Source organism: Oncorhynchus kisutch, linkage group LG17, assembly GCF_002021735.2.
Source record: "Oncorhynchus kisutch isolate 150728-3 linkage group LG17, Okis_V2, whole genome shotgun sequence".
In the NCBI taxonomy this organism is placed as follows: Eukaryota; Metazoa; Chordata; class Actinopteri; order Salmoniformes; family Salmonidae; genus Oncorhynchus; species Oncorhynchus kisutch.
The window spans coordinates 40,400,763-40,415,425 of NC_034190.2; the positions used below are offsets into that span (position 1 = coordinate 40,400,763).

The following is a 14,663-nucleotide window of genomic DNA, read 5'->3' on the forward strand; positions in this document are numbered from 1 at the left end:
AACCTATCATAGCTGGAGTTAAAGAGCGGCGTTTCCACACGGTTTTCAGAGGAAGCTAGGTTGAATTAGCTGTGTCCCTGAAAACTGGATACATCCGGTTGTTGGTACTAGAGGTCGACCGATTATGATTTTAACACTGATACCGGTTATTGGAGGACCCCCAAAAAAAGCCGATACCGATTAATCGGCCAATTATTTTATTTATTTATTTGTAATAATGACAATTACAGCAATACTGAATGAACACTTATTTTAACTTAATATAATACCTCAAATAAATAATGAAACATGTTCAATTTGGTTTAAATAATGCAAAAACAGTGTTGGAGAAGAAAGTAAAAGTGCAATATGTGCCATGTAAGAAAGTTTAAGTTCCTTGCTCAGAACATATGAAAGCTGGTGGTTCCTTTAAACACGAGTCTTCAATATTCCCAGGTAAGAAGTTTTAGGTTGTAGTTATAGGACTATTTCTCTATACCATTTGTATGTCATTAACCTTTGACTATTGGATGTTCTTGTAGGCACTTTAGTATTCCGTCCCTCTCCTCGAACCAGGAACACATCGACAACAGCCACCCCCGAAGCAGCGTTACCCATCGCTCCACAAAAGCCGCGGCCCTTACAGAGCAAAAGGAATAACTACTTCAAGTCTCAGAGCGAGTGACGTTTGGAACGCTATTAGCGCACCCCGCTAACTAGCTAGCCATTTCACATCGGTTACATCAGCCTAATCTTGGGAGTTGATGGGCTTGTCATAAACAGCGCAATGCTTGAAGCATTGCGAAGAGCTGCTGCCAAAACGCACTAAAGTGCTGTTTGGATGAATGCTTATGAGCCTGCTTCTGCCTACCATCGCTCAGTCAGACTGCTCTATCAAATATCAAATCATAGACTTAATTATAATATAATAACACGCAGAAATACGAGCCTTTGGTCATTAATATGGTCGAATCCAGGAACTATCTCGAAAACAAGATGTTTTTTCTTTCAGTGAAATACGGAACCGTTCCGTATTTTATCTAACGGGTGGCATCCATAAGTCTAAATATTCCTGTTACATTGCACAACCTTCAATGTTATGTCATAATTTCGTAAAATTCTGGCAAATTAGGAGGCCCAAACTGTTGCATATACACGGACTCTGCGTGCAATGAACGCAAGAGAAGTGACACAATTTCACCTGGTTAATATTGCCTGCTAACCTGGATTTATTTGAGCTAAATATGCAGGTTTAAAAATATATACTTGTGTATTGATTTTAAGAAAGGCATTGATGTTTACGCTTAGGTACACATTGGAGAAACGATACGCACCATCGATGATATGCAACGCAGGACACGCTAGATAAACTAGTAATATCATCAATCATGTGTAGTTAACTTATGATTGATTGATTGATTTTTATAAGATAAGTTTAATGCTAGCTAGCAACTAACTTGGCTTACTGCATTCGCGTAACAGGCAGTCTCCTCATGGAGTGCAATGTAATCAGGCAGTTAGAGCGTTGGACTAGTTAACTGCAAGATTGAATCCCCTGAGCTGACAAGGTAAAAATCTGTCGTTCTACCGCTGAACGAGGCAGTCATTGAAAATAAGAATGTGTTCTTCACTGACTTGCCTAGTTAATTTAATCTTTATTTAAGGTGTAAAATTTTGGGGGGGCCAAATCGGTGTCCAAAAATACAGATTTCCGATTGTTATGAAAACTTGAAATCGGCCCTAATTAATCGGCCATTCCGATTAATTGGTCGACCTCTAGTTGGTACCTCCACTAAGGGTGCTTTGTCCCAAGGTGCAGAAGACTGGCTCCAGGTGAATCCGGCTCAATTTAACCACCGATGCTCATCTGGTTTTGTGTCTTTGTTCTTGCCTTTAGGGAGAAGATTGGATCTACCACAATCCTCTGTGGAAATCTAACTGACACAAGAACCAGACTGCTCTAATGGACACTAAGAGAGCCTCTATCCCCCTAAACGAGGGGCCAGGCAAGGATAAGGATGGAACTGCCACTCGCTCTCCATTGGGACCAGAGATACTGACTCTTAATGACATGGACAAAGGTCCCACTCATGGGAATCAAGTGCTTTCCACTTGAACTACGAAGGTGGGAGAGACCGATGTAGCTTTTTATAGTATTCGAGGTTAGAGAATTTCAATTTCTTACTTTGCCAGGGCCTTTTGCAAATGCACGGTATGACATGATTTGCCACTGGTATTTCTTTCCAGTTGTGTTGACACACACATGATCCTTTTCGGTTCAAACGCCTTTATTTGTCACGCAGCATCAGAATGCAGTGGTAGGAGGAAGACGGCAAATATGCTTGGAGGTATGTTGTTACATTAATTCCTGACAAATGCTGTTGACTAGGAGCAGTCTTATCACTTTCAGTTGCTATTCTATCCAGACCTTTGACCATTCCTGAAATGACTCTTTGCCTCTGTTCTTCCATGCACTACAGATTTCCATCACTCTTATTACAGCCGTAATCCCATACCATCACCCTTTTACTTTACACAGTCAACACTCCATTGGATCCCATCTTCCAGGGATGTGTCCTTAGCATTGATATCGCATAATTAAGCTGGATCTGTACCCAGCTCACGACTCATGCTAATATCTCAGTGAGCCACAACCCCATTCTCAGAGGGGCACCGTCTCTCCACATGTCAATCAGGATATGAGGTACTGTGGTGGTGGTGGTGGTAAAGGGGATGTTTTGGGTTATACATAGCCATTATAGATTTACATTTTCCCAAATACTATATCGGATGGCCTTTATTTAGCCAAACATCTAATGGAAAATCATTTGCGCCACCTTTTTGTTCTTAGAAAAGTGATCAATGTTATATTGTCAACCATCCATGATTATAGACTGAGGGGCTTGCTGCGTTACATTGTAGTACCTATACTAATGGCAGGATCATCTTGCAGTGAAGAAAATTAGCTGTCACAAAGCTGTCCAGTTTCTTGTAGCACTCAAGTGTGTTCTTGAATTAGTGACCTTGACATCTGGCAATATGCAGATGCATGCATTTGATTACCGAGTCTCCAGCACTCAGTAATCAAGACGTGCAGATACACATTGTGGGTTATTTGGAAAGATTTGTCCACAAAGATGACATTTTATTCACCATGTGTCTCAAATTGAGATATTCTGACTGTATTTGGGTTTTGTAGAGCACGGTGATGTACCCAAGAGCTTGAACCAAACTCCTCATTCATTTGGATTAAAAAAACCTATGCAACACCCCATTTGTTATTACATAGGTTGAAGGTAGGAATGGGGGCATAATTGTTTTGTTCTAATAAAATGTGCCCTGGCAATCACTGTGCCTGTCTGTTGTCGTTGTGGAAAATGTAGAACAGCTGGAATTAAGGCCAGTGCTGCCATCTTGTGGTACATTTCGTAATTCTCTGAAGCCTCAGTTTATATACCAAAGTCTAACTTTTATAGGATAAAGATATTTCCACAAAAGGGTATCATGGAATCTGTTTAGAATGTCATTCTATTGTTTTGCACCTAAAAAGCAGCCTTGTATTCCCCAGTCCCGTTCCTGGAATTGACTGAAGCAACTTAGTAAAAAACACCCTGCCTGCAAACCTAGAAGATATTCCAAACACCTTACACTGATAAATTGATACACCACTTCTTACAAACATGAACCTTTTATTTAGTCTACATTTAAACATGACTGAACAACAATGTAAAAAAATCGAACTTGGAAGTTGAGGGGGACAAGGGGTCGTGAAATAAAATCAATGTAGTGGTGAGGAAGAGGTGCTGCACTGCTGAAAGTTGGAGAACCAAGAGGAGAAAGTCCACCATCCAACAAAAAAAAAAAAACCTGTACACTTTCTATATCACATTAAGGCTTAGTCCCCAAAGATTGACAAAAAGAAACAAGTTCCTCAAGTGTGTGTTTGAGCAAGGTCGATATGGCATTTTGTGAAGGAACAAAGCAAGAAGTATCAAACGATACAAAAAAGTATTCCTATGATCTGTAGACCGCATGCACACATGTTCAACACAGATTTATAATTCACAACAGGCCCAGTACAATGCCAGGGGGTGCACCCCTCTGTCCACTCACTGGCAGCCATCTTGAGATTCAACACTTTAGTTTTCCTGCATTACCGTACTACGCATCTACTCAGCAGCATTAACGTGTGTCTGTGGACCGGCAAAAATGACTGAGTAGACAGAAGGACATGTGGTGATGAAGAGACCAGCAATGAGGCACTAGGCTCACAGACCGGACTAGAACGCGCCCCCCTGCAGGTTGGAGGCCTAATTAATAATCACTACATTTCACATAGAATTGCTTCTTTTTTTTTTTTACCTAGCAGCAGAATATACAATCTAAGCAATTTCAGGGGGGAAAGTTAAATTCACATTCTTTTCAAACAAAATCTCAAGTCCCTCCTAATGACAATTATTGCATTCACTGTTCCATCTGCTGCCATTAAAAACATCACGACAAAGTAAAGAGAAATCTCCGTATTTAAATCACCACAATAATCCAATATATTATAACCCTTTGACATTTTCTTTACATAATATATTTACATATTAGGCCTTTTATTTTCGAAAGAATTGTCTCAGTAACGACAAATTAGAGCCAAACAAAAAAGGATTAAAAAAGTTACAGATCAGCTGTGCCTAGACAATGGAATTGTTCCTTACCGCATACCATTCGTTGTCTGTACAAGCATCAGGAACATGTCCTCAATTCCAATGGTTCCTCACTCAACGGCAACACATTGACATGTGCCAAGGCTCAAGATCAAGGGCTCTTTGGTGCAATTGCTCCCAGCCTCAGTTTCCTTTCTCTTTATTTTGTCCCCCTCTAGAAATAAGTTTAATGTACCACAACATTTACGCTCACCCCGGTTTCAGCAGCTCTGTGCCTTGCCACACATTCAAGTACAAAAAAGAAAGAACGAGCAAGACAAAAAGTCCTCTGGCTAAAACGGACAAAAGTTCTGGGGCTAGCCAGATATGACACTTCACCCTCCCCAACACACAGGATGCTGCGCTCAGAGGACTAGCCCTCGAGGCTAAGGGCTAACATTCCAGACAAAGGCCGTTGTTCTTCTTCATTGGTAGAGTTCTTTGCTAGTTGCATTTTTTTGTATGTTTTTTATGTTGTCAGTCTTCATTATTTCTTGTTTAGTTTCTTGCCTTTCTTCAGGACCAGCTTATTCCTGATGTTTCCTCGCTTCCTCTTAGAAGTCTATAATGAAACAAACTTGGTTTACAAACCACTTTTCAAATCGGCAATTTTTTCCTATAATCTACAAATCAGAATGTGAGCGCACACACATTTAACTGTAGGAAATAAAAGTGAGTTGGCTCACATTTTATGAACATTTCCTTTTGGTGGCTAAAATTTGAGAAGAAATAATCATATGTAAACTCACTACACCAGTATCATATAATGTCTAACATTCATTAGCACAATGAATGCTGAGAGACATGGAAGCCTTGTACCTTTTTGGAGGTGTACTTCTGCCTGGGCACGATGCTGCGGAGCTTGTGCTCCAGCGGCTCCCTGTTCTCCAGCTTCTTCACCTTGTAGATGCGCACCAGCCAGTGCTCCGAGGTGAACGCCTCCTCAAGGTGCTTGAACTTGATGTCTTTGTTGCCGATCTCGGCGTTGCGGGTGCGGTCGAACCCAGGCGGTGTCCGGAAGTCCAGCTGAGAGATAAGGACAGCAGTAGGTGGGGTTGAAGTTGTTGGCGAGGGCGGCTAGTGACTGAGCTGAGCTAAAGTGAGTATGGTGGTTGACAGTTCACACAAGTGTTGCATTTTTCATCTTAATTCAGTTTTAGGCTCTTCCCCTGCTCTTTTAAATCTGTACATCACTTCACCTATCCCTCCCTCTACACGTTACCCATCTCTCCCACCTCCTGATCGCTTTTGTCCTCGTCCCTTCCACAAAACAAATCTCTGTTCCCTTGCCTTTATCGTTCTCTTAACCTGTCTGTCCATCTCCTTTATGAGTTAAGACAGCTAGGAGACAGCTTTGCCTGGCTGCATGTCTGTGGACCCTACTGAAACAGCCCACTGATCCTTCACTGAGCAGCTGGCCAGGCAACACGCAGCTCGCTATAAGTACCTGGCAGCTCTTCGCTCTTATATCTCGCCTGTACCTGCCAGAGCATTTCTGAGCGCTTCCCCTCCTACCTTCATCCTTCCCCCAGGCTTGTCAGCACGTCCATAAGCCGCTCTGTTGCCCGTCACTCAGTGCTTACTGTAGTATGCTGTTGCTTCAAGTACTTCACCACCGCTCACCTGCATCTCGCCGAAGCGGTAGTAGGACATCTTGTACATGAGGCAGTTGAGCAGGACGGGCGAGCCGGCCTTGTCCACGCGGAACTCTCCCTGAGGGGTGAAGTAGTCACTCTCCTGAAGGGCACATGGGCATGAGGAGGGAAGAAAGAGAGACGAGGGTTTGGACCAAATTTCTTCAAGGACACATCAAATAGCAGAAACTGAAATAACTCTGCCAACTCGCCACCTACGATATTATGTAGTCTTACAGCCACCAATTGTTCGGTTCATGTCTTTGATATTCAAAATAACATGCACATTTTCTTTTTACAAATCTGCACTGGATATGTCAGTGAAGAAAATAAACATAGCTAGGAACAGCAATGTCCTTGGGTTTGCCTCGACTGATAGATTACTGGATGGCTGTGTTGACCCAGGTTCATCAGCACAACAACAAGTATTAAATAGAAGAATGAATGAATGAAGGTCCTTCTGAATTGGGAGGCGTCGATGAACCCAACTAGGTCTCAAGAAACCAGGCACTCACCCGAATGTCCTTGGGATGCTCTCCCTCCGCTATCCTGACCATCCACAGGAACTTGTTGATGTCGTCGCCTGAGTAACCAATCACGCCCCCGAAGATGATCAGCACGTAGTCCACGTCCAGACTCCTCATGATCTCGTACGCTGCACTCTCATTGGACGACATGGCTTTCCCCACCTACAGAGGGAAGACGAGGGAGTTTGAGCAGAGGAGAGTGAAATAGCAGAGGGGAGAAGAGGCAGATAAAGATGAGACGTGGTGGGAAAAGGAGAGGGAGGTATAAGACTCCAAAAATAGGCAATACTCGCTTCTCAAAGTTGTGCTGGCCCTGTGAAAATCAATCAAGTCATAAGAAGAATCACACACACATTATTGCAGCTCCTACAAGTGAATGTATTGAATTCATTGACGCAAGTTAAAGTCAAGAAACATGTCTACTTCACTTTGGAGCATGAGGTCTGAGTTGAGTTGAAATCACCAATTCCCCCTTTTGATGGTGTGTGACTCACCAGTGCTATATGACTGTTATTCCATGTGTTGTTGTCCACTAGGGTGGTTCGATTAGCCATGCCTGCTATCTGGTAGCCATAATCCCACCAAGACATAACCCTCGCGTGCTCGTCTGTGTTCTGCCTCAGCCAATAGTAGGCCTCCCTGAAGTCATCCAGGATGTTCCTCGTCCTATGGGGAGTGACGGAGTTGAGGAGTTACGGGAATGACAGCCAGGCAACCACATGTTTGGTAACTTATTATTATGGGATCCTGTGAGACAGGGATGTCGATTCACGGCAATGACGAACCAATATTGTAACCACACAAATATATGTGCGAGGAGTTAGTCGAATAGTTTGACTTTCTAGTTTACCATAGTTCTAAATGTCGAACTGGAAAATAAGCAGCGCAACGTCATCCTCGCATTGAAAGAACAGTACATGGAAAACTATTGAATAGCAATATTAAGACTCATTGGACACGAGATACAATAACCAGGTTAACACTGAGCTCATCAACATCACAACTTTGATGAAATATGAACAAGCCCTTTTATGAGAGTGTGTGTAAATGTATGTGCGCGTGTGAACACACTATATAAAATAGTGTGTGGATTTGGCTATTTCAGCCACAGCCGTTGCTGATAGGCGTATAAATCGAGCACACAGCCATGCAATCGACATACATTGGCAGTATAACTGCCTTACTGATGAGCTCAGTGTCTTTCAACGTGGCATCGTCATAGGATGCCACCTTTCCAAACAAGTCAGTTCGTCAAATTTCTGCCCTGCCAGAGCTGACACTAGCAAGTGTCCACATACTTTTGATCATGTAGTGTATATGACGATAGATAGTCATATGAAAAAGTTTGGGCACCCCTGACAATTTCCATGATTACCATCTATAAATAATTGGGTGTTTGGATCAGCAATTTCATTTTGATATATCAAATAACTGATGGACACACTAATATTGCAGTAGTGAAATGAGGTTTATTGGATAAACAGAAAATGTGCAATATGCATCAAAACAAAATTAGACAGGTGCATAAATTTGGGCACCCCAATAGAAAAATCACATCAATATTTAGTAGAGCCTCCTTTTGCTAAAATAACAGCCTCTAGCTGCTTCCCACAGCCTCTAATGAGTGTTTGGATTCTGGATGAAGGTATTTTGGACCATTCCTCCTTACAAAACGTCTCCAGTTCAGTTAGGTTTGACGGTTGCCAAGCATGGACAGCCCGCTTCAAATTATCCCACAGATTCTCAATGATATCAGGTCTGGGATGGCCATTCCAGAACATTGTACTTGTTCCTCTGCATAAATGCCCAGGTAGATTTTGAGCAGTGTTTTGGGTCGTTGTCTTGTTGACATATCCAGCCCCGGCGTAACTTCAACTTTGTGACCGATTCGTCAACATTATTCCCAAGAATCTGCTGATATTGAGTGGAATCTATGAGACCCTCAACTTAAACAAGATTCCCAGTACCGGCACTGGCCACACAGCATGATGGAACCCCCACCAAATTGCAAGTGTTTTTATAGCAAGTGTTTTTCTTGGAACGCCATGCATAACATCCCTTATTATGACCAAATAAATCAATCTTTGTTTCCATAGCACCTTATTCCAAAATGAAGCTGGCTTGTCCAGATGTGCGTTTGCATACTCAAGCGACTGTTTGTGGCGTGTGTGCAGAAAAGGCTGCTTCCGCATCACTCTCCCATACAGCTTCTCCTTGTGCAAAGTGCGCTTAATTGTTGAACGATGCACAGTGACACCATCTGCAGCAAGATGATGTTGTAGGTCTTTGGAGGTGGTCTGTGGGCTGTTTTTGACCACTCACATCCTTCGCCTCTCCGATATTTTACTTGGCCTGCCACTTCTGGCCTTAACAAGTACTGTGCCTGTGGTCTTCCATTTCCTCACTATGTTCCTCACAGTGGACACTGACAGCTTAAATCTCTGCGATAGCTTTTTGTAGCCTTCCTCTAAACCATAATGTTGAACAATCTTTGTTTTCAGGTGTTTTGAGGCCCCCATGTTGCCACTCTTCAGAGGAGAGTCAAAGAGAACAACAACTTGCAACTGGCCACCTTAATAAATACCTTTTCTCATGATTGGATGCACTTGTCTATGAAGTTCAAGGCTTAATGAGCTCACCAAACCAATTGTGTGTTCCAATTAATCAGTGCTAAGTAGTTACAGGTATTCAAATCAACAGAATGACAAGGGTGCCCACATTTTTACATAGCCTATTTTTCTTGCTACACACAAGATCTTTGTCTGGACAATACCCCAGTACTCAGCTTTTATTAGAAAATGAATGGCGTGCCACTGTGATAATTTTCTGTGATGACAGAGTAAATTATTGCAGCCTCAGAGGGGTGCCCAAACTTTTTCATACGACTGTACGGTGTAGCTCAAATCGGTAGAGCATGGTGCTTGCGACGCCAAAGGTCATGGGTTCAATTCCCGCTGGGGCCATCCATATGTAAAAATGTATGCACGCACGACAGACTAAAAGATGCTTTGGATAACAGTGTCTGCTAAATATTATTATTTGTCCTTACCCATCGTTGTTGTAGGAGGCCAGCACCACACTAGGACTGGAGTAGGCGTTGCTGGTGACCCATGTGCAGTGGACTGCGAACATCATGAGCAGCATCAACATCAGCATGGTCACTATACTCTTGATGTTGGGGCCCAGCCCCTCCTCTGCCTTCTCCTGCTCAGACACATGCTTACGCACCTTTCCTGCCTGCAGAGGGAGACCAATACACATCAAACTGGCCCACTAAACAGACAGTAGAAGAGATACAGAGTCAAATTATTTTGTAACTCCTTACAGGAATATGTCTATGGGTTGAATACAGCTAACCGCCAAAATAAAGGCAACACCAACATAGTGTAATAATAGGGCGTTGGGCCACCACGAGCCAGAACTCATTCAATGCTCCTTGGCATATATTCTACAAGTGTCTGGAACTCTGTTGGAGGGATCAGACACCATTCTCACATAAACAATTCCATTATTTGGTGTTTTATTGGTGGTGGAAAACTGTCCCAGGCGCCGCTCCAGAAACTGGTTTAAGTGTTCAATTGGGTTGAGATGTGGTGACAGACGGCCATGGCATATGGTGGTTACATCGTTTTCATGCTCATCAAACCATTCAGTCACCACTAATGTCCTGTGGATGAGGGCACAGCCATGGTAGCCAAAATAAATGCCTGCCAAGCATTTTTATACATAACCTAAGCATGATGGGATGTTAATTAACTCAGGAACCCCATCTGTGTGGTAGCAACTGCTTTTAATGTACTTTGCATCCCTCTTTATTTTTGGCAGTTACCTGTAGGTGTCAACTGGAACTACCGGATAAGGGTTCACATTGTGAGAGCAGAGTACACTAAAGAGGTGTAAAAGGGGAATGCAAAACCCCACTAAAAAAGGTAGGCTTATGAGGTGAGGGCAGTTGGAGAATCTCAATTGGTTTTGGAATTTAAATTGGAAAATTCTGTTTTGAATCCAGTGTTGTTTAGTATATCAGCTCATAAACCATGTGCCATTGAATCGGTACATCGAAAATCACTTTCCAACTATTTTGCAATCTATATGGCACAGATGTCAATTTTTTGGTCCTTAAATTAAACTGGTATTGTTTATTTTTCAGAATTTTCTTTACAAATGTTGGACTTTAATGCAGGGCCGACAGACAAGTCCTTACTTGTCCCACCTTCCATTTTTGCGGTAATGCTGCAATTAGTTGGTTAACCTTTTTGGGATAGGGGGCAGCATTTTCACTTTTGGATGAATAGCGTGCCCAGAGTGAACTGCCTCCTACTCTGTCCCAGATGCTAATATATGCATATTATTAATAGTATTGGATAGAAAACTCTGAAGTTTCTAAAACTGTTTGAATATAACAGAACACATATGGCAGGCAAAAACCTGAGGAAAAATCCAACCAGGAAGTGGGACATCTGAGGTTTGTAGTTTTTCAACGCAGCCCCATTGAAGATACAGGGTGATATTAGTTATCTTCCACTTCCCAAGGCTTCCACTAGATGTCAACAGTAAAAATATTGTTGGTCTGGCAGAGTGCCACAGCCTCGGTCTGGCGCGCTCACGTGAAAGGTAGCTACGTTCCACTTAATTTGTACAGACAAAGGAATTGTCCAGTTGGAACATTAATTAAGTTTTATGTTAAAGACATCCTAAAGATTGATTCCATACTTAGTTTGGGCTGTAACAGAACTTTTTGTCTGACGTTCGGCGCGACCTGAAGCTATACATTTTCATTTCCAGGTAAACCATATTGTTAGCTAGCTAGCTAACGTTAGGTGTATTTGTATCTCAGAAAACCATTTGCATTGCTAGTTATAGCCTAATGTTAGCTCACTAGCTAACATTGAACCTAGTTGGTTAGCTTTAGCTACCTGCAGATGCAGATGCATGCATGGTAGTACTGCCACGTTCAAAACAAATGGAAACTAACAAATACGAGGTCAAATCATGTCGTCACTAATCTTCAGGTCGGAAAGTGGCCTGAGTTCCCGAGTTGGATGACCGTTCAAAATGATTTATCCCCAGTCGGACCGCTAGAAAGTGGCCTGAGTTCCCAAGTTGGATGACCGTTCAAAATGATTTATCCCCAGTCGGAGCGCTAGAAAGTGGCCTGAGTTCCCGAGTTGGATGACCGTTCAAAATGATTTATCCCCAGTCGGAGTGCTAGAAAGTGGCCTGAGTTCCCGAGTTGGATGAGCATTCAAAATGATTTGTCCCCAGTCGGAGCTCGTTTTCCCCCATCACTGAAGTCAGACTTCAGAGTGGTTTTGAACGTGGCATTAGAGTTTAGATTATGGTTCATTGTTTAGCTCGCTACATGTCTAAACAAGACTTCACTAATGGAAGTAACCGTTTACATCTTCTGTATCCTGTGCATGTGACAAATTGGGTGTGGTTAAGTCTTAAGAGGGTGTGAATGATGCTGAATGTGTGTAGACAAAGAGCTCTCCGGTAGGTGTTCAAAAACATGCACAGGCCATTTCCTCAAAAGTGGCGTTACAAGTGTATCAACTTCAAAGCAGATCGAATCCAGGTGGTAGGTCACACATTTAGCCATGGAGCATGTTCTGATTGGCCAGTGAGGGGTCAAGCGTCGACACACCTACAACTTATTTAATCATAAAAATCCAGCCCTTTCGTGCCACTGCCAGCGACCATCACTCTTGGTTGTGAAAATAGCTAAATGATTTCTGACACCTCTGAACATATAGCGGTACCGCCAGCACTTAGGTTCACTATTGCGTTAGCTTTGTTAAATTATAGCCCTACTGGTCATAAGATAGACAGTGAGAACCTGATCCTTGATCTGCACTCCTACTCTGAGCTGCTTTATGAGCCCTGGACCACGACTCCTACCGACCTTGTCATAGAGGTTCCCTGAGCTCCTTTTGTCATCCTCGTCGCTGCTGTCCTCTATGGGAGGGTTCTCCCTCTTCATGTCGTCCCCTAGGTAGTGCTCGAACACGCTGGAAAAGGCTATGGCCGACAGCATGCAAACCACCGGCGTCAAGGTCAGCATCAGGCGCACCATCACCCCAGCAAAGTAGACAGCACTGATGGCATAGAGAGCCACTGGGGGGCAGCAGAGAGGCAGGAAAGGTTAAAGGCAGGATCATTTATGTCAAAAGTGCATGGTGCACAACTCAGATCCTCAAGGGTGGTTTTTTCATCTGAGACAAACTGATTTAGAGCTGGGTGAACAGATGTGCAGTTTCGGGGCTATCAATGGCATTAATTGATCAATTAAGGAGAAGGGAAAAACAGAAACCAGCTCCTGCACTGGAGCTGTGTGACACTGGTCAGCATTTCCTCCAATACACCATCTAAGAACAGGTTTGTACAGTATATCAAAAACATGATGCCCTTGCTATAATGCATATTCTTAAATGACCAGATTCCCCTCGAAATATTCACATTTATTCAGATGTGTGTGTTAATGAGCCCCGGCTTACCAAAGACACGCTCGTCGTTGACATTCTTGATGCAGAACCAGAGTCCTGCCGGAAAGGTGCAGACCAGGATGTGGAGGTCGAAGAAGAACGACACCCAGGTGGTGGGCTGGTGCTCCGACACCGACGCGATGATGGGGATATGGATCTTAGCGTAGCTGGAGAGGGTGAGAGGGGGCAGGAAAAGAGTGATGAGGATAGAAGAGAAACATCTGGTACTTCAGGGAAGAGATTTAAAGCGCTGCTTAATGCAGACATGCGCCAGTTAATCAGACACACTGCAGTTTATATACAGAATGTAGTCGAAGAAAAAAATACTATTCTATTTGAGAAGAAAATACTATTCTCGCATTTCCTTTGAAACTACGGATGGCGTAAGCCCTTTCGCAGACACATTCAATTAAACAAGTGTTTCATCGATAGGAAAGTGAATGAAGGTTAGCAATCCTTACCCGGTGTCCCACAGTGAGTAGAACCGTCCACTCCACGGTGCGATGTAGCCTAAATTAACAAACAATGAATAGACAGGACTGGAAATTTGAACATGCTTTCATTAGTGGTTATTATGAGGACTTTTTGGCATATGGTTGACACTGGTGTGTATGGGTAGTGTACAGATATAATCCAGGCTGTTTCCCCCCGGGCCGTGATTGGGAGTCCCATAAGGCGTGGCACAATTGGCCCAGCATCGTCAGGGTTTGGACGGAGTAGGCAGACATTAAATAAAGGTTCAATAATAAAAATGAAAGTAAATAGGGACCCTTTGGTTCAGGGCTTTTCAATTCTGGTCCCCAAGAGCCGAAATGCTTCAGGTTTTCACTGTCGCCCATTCTAACCAGGGACTGATTCCAACCTGAGGCACGAGATGAGTGCAATTAACTACAAGGTAGACACAAAAAACACTGACCCATTTTAGCCCAACAACTAAATTGCCCTGCTTTAGTGGGTCAGGTGTCTGTTCAGTAGTAGGGCATATGTGGGTCGGGACTCGAGAGGAATGTTGAGCAGTGGCGGTTAAGAATATGCATAACTAACATTCTTCTTTAGTCTTTTTGGTAAGCACCTCCAGTGTAGATTTGGCCTTGTGTTTTAGGTTATTGTCCTGCTGAAAGGTGAATTCATCTCCCAGTGAAGTGGAAAGCAGACTAAACCTGGTTTTCACCTGTGCTTAGCTCCATTCCATTGATTTATTTTCCTTAATGATTACAAGCATACCCATTACATGATGCAGTCGCCACTATATGTTTGAAAATATGAAGAGTGGTTCTCAGTAATGTGTTGTAATTTGCCCCAAACATAACATTTGTATTCAGAACAAAAAGTGAATTGCTTTGC

The 14,663-nt window shown here is 43.0% G+C and overlaps 2 protein-coding genes across 3 annotated transcripts in view; one reads left to right on the top strand and one right to left on the bottom strand.

Moving 5' to 3' along the window:
• LOC109907665 (oxysterol-binding protein-related protein 10) overlaps window positions 1-3,331 on the top strand; it is a 143,518-nt gene extending 140,187 nt beyond the window's left edge. The window contains exon 13 of the mRNA XM_020505763.2: window positions 1,877-3,331. Within this exon, the coding sequence (XP_020361352.1) occupies window positions 1,877-1,921 (45 nt within the window). The 3' untranslated portion in view covers window positions 1,922-3,331. The remainder of the gene's footprint in view (window positions 1-1,876) is intronic.
• A 317-nt stretch (window positions 3,332-3,648) lies between these two features.
• Window positions 3,649-14,663, bottom strand: part of LOC109907666 (dolichyl-diphosphooligosaccharide--protein glycosyltransferase subunit STT3B) — a 79,817-nt gene continuing 68,802 nt past the window's right edge. The window contains exons 8-17 of one of the 2 annotated variants that reach the window (XM_031793818.1): window positions 13,781-13,829; window positions 13,332-13,486; window positions 12,740-12,951; window positions 9,884-10,071; window positions 7,329-7,500; window positions 6,823-6,996; window positions 6,297-6,410; window positions 5,493-5,699; window positions 5,360-5,385; window positions 3,656-5,235 (exon numbers count right to left, since the gene is read on the bottom strand). In XM_031793818.1, coding sequence (XP_031649678.1) covers window positions 5,190-5,235; window positions 5,360-5,385; window positions 5,493-5,699; window positions 6,297-6,410; window positions 6,823-6,996; window positions 7,329-7,500; window positions 9,884-10,071; window positions 12,740-12,951; window positions 13,332-13,486; window positions 13,781-13,829 — 1,343 coding nt within the window. In that variant the 3' untranslated portion in view covers window positions 3,656-5,189. Of the gene's footprint in view, window positions 5,236-5,359; window positions 5,386-5,492; window positions 5,700-6,296; window positions 6,411-6,822; window positions 6,997-7,328; window positions 7,501-9,883; window positions 10,072-12,739; window positions 12,952-13,331; window positions 13,487-13,780; window positions 13,830-14,663 lie in introns of both variants that reach the window. The other variant, XM_020505765.2, reaches the window with a different exon arrangement.